The sequence below is a fragment of the Oncorhynchus masou genome, unplaced genomic scaffold (assembly GCF_036934945.1).
Source record: "Oncorhynchus masou masou isolate Uvic2021 unplaced genomic scaffold, UVic_Omas_1.1 unplaced_scaffold_532, whole genome shotgun sequence".
Taxonomy (NCBI): Eukaryota; Metazoa; Chordata; class Actinopteri; order Salmoniformes; family Salmonidae; genus Oncorhynchus; species Oncorhynchus masou.
This window is the reverse complement of record NW_027011729.1, coordinates 173,691-186,758: the sequence shown is the minus strand read 5'-3', so window position 1 is coordinate 186,758 and position 13,068 is coordinate 173,691. Positions and strand designations below refer to the sequence as shown.

Genomic DNA, 13,068 nt, shown 5'->3' with positions numbered 1-13,068 from the left:
AGCGCCTACAAATGGAATTGGTTGGTTTCTATTGGACAAGCAGCTTAGTCTTTGTCTGGATCATCCAATCACAAGCGAGAAAACAAAATTAACCCGGAAATAGTTAACCCAAAGAGTTTACCGCGAAATTGAGCAGACAGACGCGGACAGGAGAAGACAAAAACGAACAAAAACGGAACCGACTGAAAAAGTATTATTGCATAGATATTATTATCATATTATACACCTCGGCTGTCCGGTACATACCGGTCAACTTGACTGACCACTAATGGACGAGTATGACGAGATGTTCGGGATAGAGGACGAGTATGAACAACAGTTCGCTGATGAGCTGGAGGTCCTGGCTGAGATGGACTGTGAGTTGTAGCCTAGTTAGATGGATAAAAGTTAGTCTGGTCAAGATAAAAAAAAATATCCAAAAGTCTTCTTATTAAACCGACTTTTCTAAACGCGGGTCGATTTGTTTGTTTCTCACCTGGGCGTCAGGTGATATAACTCAGAACGGGCAGTAGGCTACAGCAGCTTTTTGAAAAGTCGCTTTATAGGGTCGTCAATAGTTAAAAATGTATTTGTCACATGAGCCGAGTACAACAGGCTCTAGACCTCACAGTGAAATGATGAATACAACAGGTGTAGTAGACCTCACAGTGAAATGCTGAATACAACAGGTGTAGTAGACCTCACAGTGAAATGCTGAATACAACAGGCTCTAGACCTCACAGTGAAATGATGAATACAACAGGTGTAGTAGACCTCACAGTGAAATGCTGAATACAACAGGTGTAGTAGACCTCACAGTGAAATGCAGAATACAACAGGTGTAGTAGACCTCACAGTGAAATGCTGAATACAACAGGTGTAGTAGACCTCACAGTGAACTGCTGAATACAACAGGTGTAGTATTTACAGTGAAATGCTGAATACAACAGGTGCAGTCTTTACAGTGAAATGCTGAATTCAACAGGTGTAGTAGACCTCACAGTGAAATGATGAATACAACAGGTGTAGTATTTACAGTGAAATGCTGAATACAACAGGTGCAGTCTTTACAGTGAAATGCTGAATTCAACAGGTGTAGTAGACCTTTAAAAAAATATATATATATTTTACCTTTATTTAACCAGGCAAGTCAGTTAAGAACAAATTCTTATTTTCAATGACGGCCTGGGAACAGTGGGTTAACTGCCTGTTCAGGGGCAGAACGACAGATTTGTACCTTGTCAGTTCGGGGGTTTGAACTCGTAACCTTCCGGTTACTAGTCCAACGCTCTAACCACTAGGCTACCCTGCCACCTTACAGTGAAATGCTGAATACAACAGGTGTAGTAGACCTCACAGTGAAATGCTGAATACAACAGGTGTAGTAGACCTTACAGTGAAATGCTGAATACAACAGGTGTAGTAGACCTTACAGTGAAATGCTGAATACAACAGGTGTAGTAGACCTCACAGTGAAATGCTGAATACAACAGGTGTAGTAGACCTCACAGTGAAATGCTGAATACAACAGGTGTAGTCTTTACAGTGAAATGCTGAATACAACAGGTGTAGTAGACCTCACAGTCAAATGCTGAATACAACAGGTGTAGTCTTTACAGTGAAATGCTTACTATCGAGCCCTTCTCCCAATATGCAGAGTTAAAAGTAGGAACAGATGTAGTAGTTCTCTTGGAACAGAAGGAGAAAATAGTAAGACAGCGGCGACCCGTTTTTAGCCGTTATTTTGGTACGTTAGAAACAATGTAAAAAAATCATCCCACATCTCCATGTTACAGCTCTTGGTTAGGGTTCCCATGTCTCCATGTTACAGGTCTTGGTTAGGGTTCCCATGTCTCCATGTTACAGGTCTTGGTTAGGGTTCCCATGTCTCCATGTTACAGGTCTTGGTTAGGGTTCCCCCTCGGCCATGTTACAGGTCTTGGTTAGTTTTCCCCCTCGGCCATGTTACAGGTCTTGGTTAGGGTTCCCCCTCGGCCATGTTACAGGTCTTGGTTAGGGTTCCCACACGGCCATGTTACAGGTCTTGGTTAGGGTTCCCCCTCGGCCATGTTACAGGTCTTGGTTAGGGTTCCCCCTCGGCCATGTTACAGGTCTTGGTTAGGGTTCCCCCTCGGCCATGTTACAGGTCTTGGTTAGGGTTCCCCCTCGGCCATATTACAGGTCTTGGTTAGGGTTCCCATGTCTCCATGTTACAGGTCTTGGTTAGGGTTCCCATGTCTCCATGTTACAGGTCTTGGTTAGGGTTCCCATGTCTCCATGTTACAGCTCTTGGTTAGGGTTCCCATGTCTCCATGTTACAGGTCTTGGTTAGGGTTCCCATGTCTCCATGTTACAGGTCTTGGTTAGGGTTCCCATGTCTCCATGTTACAGGTCTTGGTTAGGGTTCCCATGTCTCCATGTTACAGGTCTTGGTTAGGGTTCCCCCTCGGCCATGTTACAGGTCTTGGTTAGGGTTCCCATGTCTCCATGTTACAGGTCTTGGTTAGGGTTCCCATGTCTCCATGTTACAGGTCTTGGTTAGGGTTCCCATGTCTCCATGTTACAGGTCTTGGTTAGGGTTCCCCCTCGGCCATGTTACAGGTCTTGGTTAGTTTTCCCCCTCGGCCATGTTACAGGTCTTGGTTAGGGTTCCCCCTCGGCCATGTTACAGGTCTTGGTTAGGGTTCCCACACGGCCATGTTACAGGTCTTGGTTAGGGTTCCCCCTCGGCCATGTTACAGGTCTTGGTTAGGGTTCCCCCTCGGCCATGTTACAGGTCTTGGTTAGGGTTCCCCCTCGGCCATGTTACAGGTCTTGGTTAGGGTTCCCCCTCGGCCATATTACAGGTCTTGGTTAGGGTTCCCCCTCGGCCATATTACAGGTCTTGGTTAGGGTTCCCCCTCGGCCATGTTACAGGTCTTGGTTAGGGTTCCCATGTCTCCATATTACAGCTCTTGGTTAGGGTTCCCTCTCGGCCATATTACAGGTCTTGGTTAGGGTTCCCCCTCGGCCATGTTACAGGTCTTGGTTAGGGTTCCCCCTCGGCCTTATTACAGGTCTTGGTTAGGGTTCCCCCTCGGCCATGTTACAGGTCTTGGTTAGGGTTCCCATGTCTCCATGTTACAGGTCTTGGTTAGGGTTCCCATGTCTCCATGTTACAGGTCTTGGTTAGGGTTCCCTCTCGGCCATGTTACAGGTCTTGGTTAGGGTTCCCCCTCGGCCATGTTACAGGTCTTGGTTAGGGTTCCCCCTCGGCCATGTTACAGGTCTTGGTTAGGGTTCCCATGTCTCCATGTTACAGGTCTTGGTTAGGGTTCCCTCTCGGCCATATTACAGGTCTTGGTTAGGGTTCCCCCTCGGCCATGTTACAGGTCTTGGTTAGGGTTCCCATGTCTCCATATTACAGGTCTTGGTTAGGGTTCCCTCTCGGCCATATTACAGGTCTTGGTTAGGGTACCCCCTCGGCCATGTTACAGGTCTTGGTTAGGGTTCCCCCTCGGCCATATTACAGGTCTTGGTTAGGGTTCCCTCTCGGCCATATTACAGGTCTTGGTTAGGGTTCCCCTCGGCCATGTTACAGGTCTTGGTTAGGGTTCCCATGTCTCCATGTTACAGGTCTTGGTTAGGGTTCCCATGTCTCCATATTACAGGTCTTGGTTAGGGTTCCCATGTCTCCATGTTACAGGTCTTGGTTAGGGTTCCCATGTCTCCATGTTACAGCTCTTGGTTAGGGTTCCCCCTCGGCCATGTTACAGGTCTTGGTTAGGGTTCCCCCTCGGCCATATTACAGGTCTTGGTTAGGGTTCCCCCTCGGCCATGTTACAGGTCTTGGTTAGGGTTCCCTCTCGGCCATATTACAGGTCTTGGTTAGGGTTCCCCCTCGGCCATGTTACAGGTCTTGGTTAGGGTTCCCCCTCTGCCATGTTACAGGTCTTGGTTAGGGTTCCCATGTCTCCATATTACAGGTCTTGGTTAGGGTTCCCATGTCTCCATGTTACAGGTCTTGGTTAGGGTTCCCACACGGCCATGTTACAGGTCTTGGTTAGGGTTCCCCCTCGGCCATATTACAGGTCTTGTTTAGGGTTCCCCCTCGGCCATATTACAGGTCTTGGTTAGGGTTCCCCCTCGGCCATGTTACAGGTCTTGGTTAGGGTTCCCCCTCGGCCATGTTACAGGTCTTGGTTAGGGTTCCCCCTTGGCCATGTTACAGGTCTTGGTTAGGGTTCCCATGTCTCCATATTACAGGTCTTGGTTAGGGTTCCCTCTCGGCCATATTACAGGTCTTGGTTAGGGTACCCCCTCGGCCATGTTACAGGTCTTGGTTAGGGTTCCCCCTCGGCCATATTACAGGTCTTGGTTAGGGTTCCCTCTCGGCCATATTACAGGTCTTGGTTAGGGTTCCCCCTCGGCCATGTTACAGGTCTTGGTTAGGGTTCCCATGTCTCCATGTTACAGGTCTTGGTTAGGGTTCCCTCTTGGCCATGTTACAGGTCTTGGTTAGGGTTCCCTCTTGGCCATGTTACAGGTCTTGGTTAGGGTTCCCCCTCGGCCATGTTACAGGTCTTGGTTAGGGTTCCCCCTCGGCCATGTTACAGGTCTTGGTTAGGGTTCCCTCTCGGCCATATTACAGGTCTTGGTTAGGGTTCCCATGTCTCCATATTACAGGTCTTGGTTAGGGTTCCCTCTCGGCCATATTACAGGTCTTGGTTAGGGTTCCCTCTCGGCCACATTACAGGTCTTGGTTAGGGTTCCCCCTCTGCCATGTTACAGGTCTTGGTTAGGGTTGTCATGTCTCCATATTACAGGTCTTGGTTAGGGTTCCTCCTCTGCCATATTACAGGTCTTGGTTAGGGTTCCCTCTCGGCCATGTTACAGGTCTTGGTTAGGGTTCCCATGTCTCCATATTACAGGTCTTGGTTAGAGTTCCCATGTCTCCATGTTACAGCTCTTGGTTAGGGTTCCCACACGGCCATGTTACAGGTCTTGGTTAGGGTTTCCCCTCGGCCATATTACAGGTCTTGGTTAGGGTTCCCCCTCGGCCATGTTACAGGTCTTGGTTAGGGTTCCCCCTCGGCCATGTTACAGGTCTTGGTTAGGGTTCCCATGTCTCCATATTACAGGTCTTGGTTAGGGTTCCCTCTCGGCCATATTACAGGTCTTGGTTAGGGTTCCCTCTCGGCCATATTACAGGTCTTGGTTAGGGTTCCCTCTCGGCCATGTTACAGGTCTTGGTTAGGGTTCCCATGTCTCCATATTACAGGTCTTGGTTAGGGTTCCCCCTCGGCCATATTACAGGTCTTGGTTAGGGTTCCCCCTCGGCCATGTTACAGGTCTTGGTTAGGGTTCCCACACGGCCATGTTACAGGTCTTGGTTAGGGTTCCCACACGGCCATGTTACAGGTCTTGTTCACAGGAAACGGAGGTGACCACCTCTGCTACTTATCTATCTGCATCTCCTAACACCTGGGTGTAATTTGAGGACGCCAGAAAAGTCTTGTCACTGAAAAATACTGTCGGCTACACACTAGTCTGATGTCTCTCTCTCTCTGTGTGTGTCTCTGTGTGTGTGTGTATTCTGATGTGTGTGTGTGTCTCTCTCTGTGTGTGTGTGTGTATTCTGATGTGTGTCTGTGTGTCTCTCTGTGTGTGTATTCTGATGTGTGTGTGTGTGTGTATTCTGATGTGTGTGTGTCTCTCTCTGTGTGTGTGTGTATTCTGATGTGTGTGTGTCTCTCTCTCTGTGTGTGTGTTTGTATTCTGATGTGTCTCTCTGTGGGGTCAGTTCATCCAGCTCCTTCCACTAAGCGTTCAGAGTTCCGGAAGCAGAAGCCTCAGTCGTTCCAGGAAGCCATCACCGCTGGTGACCAGCCACTCAGGAGCCAATCACAGGCATCGTCAGAACGGAGCCTCGGCCAATTGGAAGGCCCGTCTGTGGCGTGTGACGGAGAGGACATAGAACACCTGCTGGCGGACGAGCCAATCAGTGAGTAGCTCTTCCCTCTTCTCTGCCGTTAGTGTGATGACGTGAGGGAGAGAGAGAGTACTGTGGTGTCTTTTGTCGTTGATGTATTTGTATCCGTGTGTAGCTCCCAAGGCTAAGCGTCTGAGGCAGGATGTGGCAAAGAAGCTGTTTGAGGTGTCTCAGGTTGATGACATCACCCCCCCGTCGTCACCAGAGGAGTTCCATCGAACCCCGAGCAGCAGGTAGGACCGTAGATAAAAGGTTATACTGGAACCAGCTGACCAGCCCTCTAATGACCCACTAGTACATCAACTAGAACCAGCCTTCTAATGACCCACTAGTACATCAACTAGAACCAGCTGACCAGCCCTCTAATGACCCACTAGTACATCAACTAGAACCAGCTGACCAGCCCTCTAATAACCCACTAGTACATCAACTAGAACCAGCCCTCTAATAACCCACTAGTACATCAACTAGAACCAGCTGACCAACCCTCTAATAACCCACTAGTACATCAACTAGAACCAGCTGACCAGCCTTCTAATGACCCACTAGTACATCAACTAGAACCAGCCCTCTAATGACCCACTAGTACATCAACTAGAACCAGCCTTCTAATGACCCACTAGTACATCAACTAGAACCAGCCCTCTAATGACCCACTAGTACATCAACTAAAACCAGCTCTCTAATAACCCAGTAGTACATCAACTAGAACCAGCTGACCAGCCCTCTAATAACCCACTAGTACATCAACTAGAACCAGCTGACCAGCCCTCTAATAACCCACTAGTACATCAACTAGAACCAGCTGACCAGCCCTCTAATAACCCACTAGTACATCAACTAGAACCAGCCCTCTAATAACCCACTAGTACATCAACTAGAACCAGCCCCCTAATAACCCACTAGTACATCAACTGGAACCAGCTGACCAGCCCTCTAATAACCCACTAGTACATCAACTAGAACCAGCCCTCTAATAACCCACTAGTACATCAACTAGAACCAGCCCTCTAATAACCCACTAGTACATCAACTAGATCCAGCTCTCTAATAACCCACTAGTACATCAACTAGAACCAGCTCTCTAATAACCCACTAGTACATAAATTAGAACCAGCCCTCTAATAACCCACTAGTACATCAATTAGAACCAGCCCTCTAATAACCCACTAGTACATAAACTAGAACCAGCCCTCTAATAACCCACTAGTACATCAACTAGAACCAGCCCTCTAATAACCCACTAGCACATCAACTAGAACCAGCTGACCAGCCCTCCAATAACCCACTAGTACATCAACAAGAACCAGCTGACCAGCCCTCTAATAACCCACTAGTACATCAACTAGAACCAGTCCTCTAATAACCCACTAGTACATCAACTAGAACCAGCCCTCTAATAACCCACTAGTACTTCAACTAGATCCAACTGACCAGCCCTCTAATAACCCACTAGTACTTCAACTAGAACCAGCTCTCTAATAACCCAGTAGTACATCAACTAGAACCAGCTGACCAGCCCTCTAATAACCCACTAGTACATCAACTAGAACCAGCCCCCTAATAACCCACTAGTACTTCAACTAGAACCAGCTCTCTAATAACCCACTAGTACATCAATTAGAACCAGCCCTCTAATAACCCACTAGTACATCAACTAGAACCAGCTCTCTAATAACCCACTAGTACATCAATTAGAACCAGCCCCCTAATAACCCACTAGTACATCAACTGGAACCAGCTGACCAGCCCTCTAATAACCCACTAGTACATCAACTAGAACCAGCCCTCTAATAACCCACTAGTACATCAACTAGAACCAGCTCTCTAATAACCCACTAGTACATCAACTAGAACCAGCTCTCTAATAACCCACTAGTACATCAATTAGAACCAGCCCTCTAATAACCCACTAGTACATCAATTAGAACCAGCCCTCTAATAACCCACCAGTACATAAACTAGAACCAGCCCTCTAATAACCCACTAGTACATCAACTAGAACCAGCCCTCTAATAACCCACTAGCACATCAACTAGAACCAGCTGACCAGCCCTCTAATAACCCACTAGTACATCAACAAGAACCAGCTGACCAGCCCTCTAATAACCCACTAGTACATCAACTAGAACCAGTCCTCTAATAACCCACTAGTACATCAACTAGAACCAGCTGACCAGCCCTCTAATAACCCAGTAGTACATCAACTAGAACCAGCTGACCAGCCCTCTAATAACCCACTAGTACATCAACTAGAACCAGCTGACCAGCCCTCCAATAACCCACTAGTACATCAACTAGAACCAGCCCTCTAATAACCCACTAGTACATCAACTAGAACCAGCCCCCTAATAACCCACTAGTACATCAACTGGAACCAGCTGACCAGCCCTCTAATAACCCACTAGTACATCAACTAGATCCAGCTCTCTAATAACCCACTAGTACATCAACTAGAACCAGCTCTCTAATAACCCACTAGTACATAAATTAGAACCAGCCCTCTAATAACCCACTAGTACATCAATTAGAACCAGCCCTCTAATAACCCACTAGTACATAAACTAGAACCAGCCCTCTAATAACCCACTAGTACTTCAACTAGATCCAACTGACCAGCCCTCCAATAACCCACTAGTACATCAACAAGAACCAGCTGACCAGCCCTCTAATAACCCACTAGTACATCAACTAGAACCAGTCCTCTAATAACCCACTAGTACATCAACTAGAACCAGCCCTCTAATAACCCACTAGTACTTCAACTAGATCCAACTGACCAGCCCTCTAATAACCCACTAGTACATCAACTAGAACCAGCTCTCTAATAACCCACTAGTACATCAACTAGAACCAGCTGACCAGCCCTCTAATAACCCACTAGTACATCAACTAGAACCAGCCCTCTAATAACCCACTAGTACTTCAACTAGGACCAGCTCTCTAATAACCCACTAGTACATCAATTAGAACCAGCCCTCTAATAACCCACTAGTACATCAACTAGAACCAGCTCTCTAATAACCCACTAGTACATCAATTAGAACCAGCCCCCTAATAACCCACTAGTACATCAACTGGAACCAGCTGACCAGCCCTCTAATAACCCACTAGTACATCAACTAGAACCAGCCCTCTAATAACCCACTAGTACATCAACTAGAACCAGCTCTCTAATAACCCACTAGTACATCAACTAGAACCAGCTCTCTAATAACCCACTAGTACATCAATTAGAACCAGCCCTCTAATAACCCACCAGTACATAAACTAGAACCAGCCCTCTAATAACCCACTAGTACATCAACTAGAACCAGCCCTCTAATAACCCACTAGCACATCAACTAGAACCAGCTGACCAGCCCTCTAATAACCCACCAGTACATCAACTAGAACCAGCTGACCAGCCCTCTAATAACCCACTAGTACATCAACTAGAACCAGTCCTCTAATAACCCACTAGTACATCAACTAGAACCAGCCCTCTAATAACCCACTAGTACTTCAACTAGATCCAACTGACCAGCCCTCTAATAGCCCACTAGTACATCAACTAGAACCAGCTCTCTAATAACCCAGTAGTACATCAACTAGAACCAGCTGACCAGCCCTCTAATAACCCACTAGTACATCAACTAGAACCAGTCCTCTAATAACCCACTAGTACATCAACTAGAACCAGCCCTCTAATAACCCACTAGTACTTCAACTAGAACCAACTGACCAGCCCTCTAATAACCCACTAGGACATGAACTAGAACCAGCTCTCTAATAACCCACTAGTACATCAACTAGAACCAGCCCTCTAATAACCCACGAGTACATCAACTAGAACCAGCTGACCAGCCCTCTAATAACCCACTAGTACATCAACTAGAACCAGCCCTCCAATAACCCACTAGTACATCAACTAGAACCAGCCCTCTAATTACCCACTAGTACATCAACTAAAAGCAGCTGACCAGCCCTCTAATAACCCACTAGTACATCAACTAGAACCAGCTGACCAGCCCTCTAATAACCCACTAGGACATCAACTAGAACCAGCTCTCTAATAACCCACTAGTACATCAACTAGAACCAGCCCTCTAATAACCCACTAGGACATCAACTAGAACCAGCTCTCTAATAACCCACTAGTACATCAACTAGAACCAGCCCTCTAATAACCCACTAGTACATCAACTAGAACCAGCCCTCTAATAACCCACTAGTACATCAACTAGAACCAGCCCTCTAATAACCCACTAGTACATCAACTAGAACCAGCTGACCAGCCCTCTAATAACCCACTAGTACATCAACTAGAACCAGCTGACCAGCCTTCTAATGACCCACTAGTACATCAACTAGAACCAGCCCTCTAATGACCCACTAGTACATCAACTAGAACCAGCCTTCTAATGACCCACTAGTACATCAACTAGAACCAGCCCTCTAATGACCCACTAGTACATCAATTAGAACCAGCCCTCTAATAACCCACCAGTACATAAACTAGAACCAGCCCTCTAATAACCCACTAGTACATCAACTAGAACCAGCCCTCTAATAACCCACTAGCACATCAACTAGAACCAGCTGACCAGCCCTCTAATAACCCACCAGTACATCAACTAGAACCAGCTGACCAGCCCTCCAATAACCCACTAGTACATCAACAAGAACCAGCTGACCAGCCCTCTAATAACCCACTAGTACATCAACTAGAACCAGTCCTCTAATAACCCACTAGTACATCAACTAGAACCAGCTGACCAGCCCTCTAATAACCCAGTAGTACATCAACTAGAACCAGCTGACCAGCCCTCTAATAACCCACTAGTACATCAACTAGAACCAGCTGACCAGCCCTCCAATAACCCACTAGTACATCAACTAGAACCAGCCCTCTAATAACCCACTAGTACATCAACTAGAACCAGCCCCCTAATAACCCACTAGTACATCAACTGGAACCAGCTGACCAGCCCTCTAATAACCCACTAGTACATCAACTAGAACCAGCCCTCTAATAACCCACTAGTACATCAACTAGATCCAGCTCTCTAATAACCCACTAGTACATCAACTAGAACCAGCTCTCTAATAACCCACTAGTACATAAATTAGAACCAGCCCTCTAATAACCCACTAGTACATCAATTAGAACCAGCCCTCTAATAACCCACTAGTACATAAACTAGAACCAGCCCTCTAATAACCCACTAGTACTTCAACTAGATCCAACTGACCAGCCCTCCAATAACCCACTAGTACATCAACAAGAACCAGCTGACCAGCCCTCTAATAACCCACTAGTACATCAACTAGAACCAGTCCTCTAATAACCCACTAGTACATCAACTAGAACCAGCCCTCTAATAACCCACTAGTACTTCAACTAGATCCAACTGACCAGCCCTCTAATAACCCACTAGTACATCAACTAGAACCAGCTCTCTAATAACCCACTAGTACATCAACTAGAACCAGCTGACCAGCCCTCTAATAACCCACTAGTACATCAACTAGAACCAGCCCTCTAATAACCCACTAGTACATCAACTAGAACCAGCCCTCTAATAACCCACTAGTACATCAACTAGAACCAGCCCCCTAATAACCCACTAGTACTTCAACTAGGACCAGCTCTCTAATAACCCACTAGTACATCAATTAGAACCAGCCCTCTAATAACCCACTAGTACATCAACTAGAACCAGCTCTCTAATAACCCACTAGTACATAAATTAGAACCAGCCCCCTAATAACCCACTAGTACATCAACTGGAACCAGCTGACCAGCCCTCTAATAACCCACTAGTACATCAACTAGAACCAGCCCTCTAATAACCCACTAGTACATCAACTAGAACCAGCTCTCTAATAACCCACTAGTACATCAACTAGAACCAGCTCTCTAATAACCCACTAGTACATCAATTAGAACCAGCCCTCTAATAACCCACCAGTACATAAACTAGAACCAGCCCTCTAATAACCCACTAGTACATCAACTAGAACCAGCCCTCTAATAACCCACTAGCACATCAACTAGAACCAGCTGACCAGCCCTCTAATAACCCACCAGTACATCAACTAGAACCAGCTGACCAGCCCTCCAATAACCCACTAGTACATCAACAAGAACCAGCTGACCAGCCCTCTAATAACCCACTAGTACATCAACTAGAACCAGTCCTCTTATAACCCACTAGTACATCAACTAGAACCAGCCCTCTAATAACCCACTAGTACTTCAACTAGATCCAACTGACCAGCCCTCTAATAGCCCACTAGTACATCAACTAGAACCAGCTCTCTAATAACCCAGTAGTACATCAACTAGAACCAGCTGACCAGCCCTCTAATAACCCACTAGTACATCAACTAGAATCAGTCCTCTAATAACCCACTAGTACATCAACTAGAACCAGCCCTCTAATAACCCACTAGTACTTCAACTAGAACCAACTGACCAGCCCTCTAATAACCCACTAGGACATGAACTAGAACCAGCTCTCTAATAACCCACTAGTACATCAACTAGAACCAGCCCTCTAATAACCCACGAGTACATCAACTAGAACCAGCTGACCAGCCCTCTAATAACCCACTAGTACATCAACTAGAACCAGCCCTCCAATAACCCACTAGTACATCAACTAGAACCAGCCCTCTAATTACCCACTAGTACATCAACTAAAAGCAGCTGACCAGCCCTCTAATAACCCACTAGTACATCAACTAGAACCAGCTGACCAGCCCTCTAATAACCCACTAGGACATCAACTAGAACCAGCTCTCTAATAACCCACTAGTACATCAACTAGAACCAGCCCTCTAATAACCCACTAGGACATCAACTAGAACCAGCTCTCTAATAACCCACTAGTACATCAACTAGAACCAGCCCTCTAATAACCCACTAGTACATCAACTAGAACCAGCCCTCTAATAACCCACTAGTACATCAACTAGAACCAGCCCTCTAATAACCCACTAGCACATCAACTAGAACCAGCTGACCAGCCCTCTAATAACCCACCAGTACATCAACTAGAACCAGCTGACCAGCCCTCCAATAACCCACTAGTACATCAACAAGAACCAGCTGACCAGCCCTCTAATAACCC

The 13,068-nt window shown here is 46.5% G+C and overlaps 1 protein-coding gene across 1 annotated transcript in view; it reads left to right on the top strand.

The window, feature by feature from the left end:
- The first annotated feature begins 140 nt into the window (after positions 1-140).
- The window catches only part of LOC135535925 (chromosome transmission fidelity protein 18 homolog), a 54,848-nt gene continuing 41,920 nt past the window's right edge, over positions 141-13,068 (top strand). The window contains exons 1-3 of the mRNA XM_064962328.1: positions 141-356; positions 5,762-5,962; positions 6,066-6,183. Coding sequence (XP_064818400.1) covers positions 269-356; positions 5,762-5,962; positions 6,066-6,183 — 407 coding nt within the window. The 5' untranslated portion in view covers positions 141-268. The remainder of the gene's footprint in view (positions 357-5,761; positions 5,963-6,065; positions 6,184-13,068) is intronic.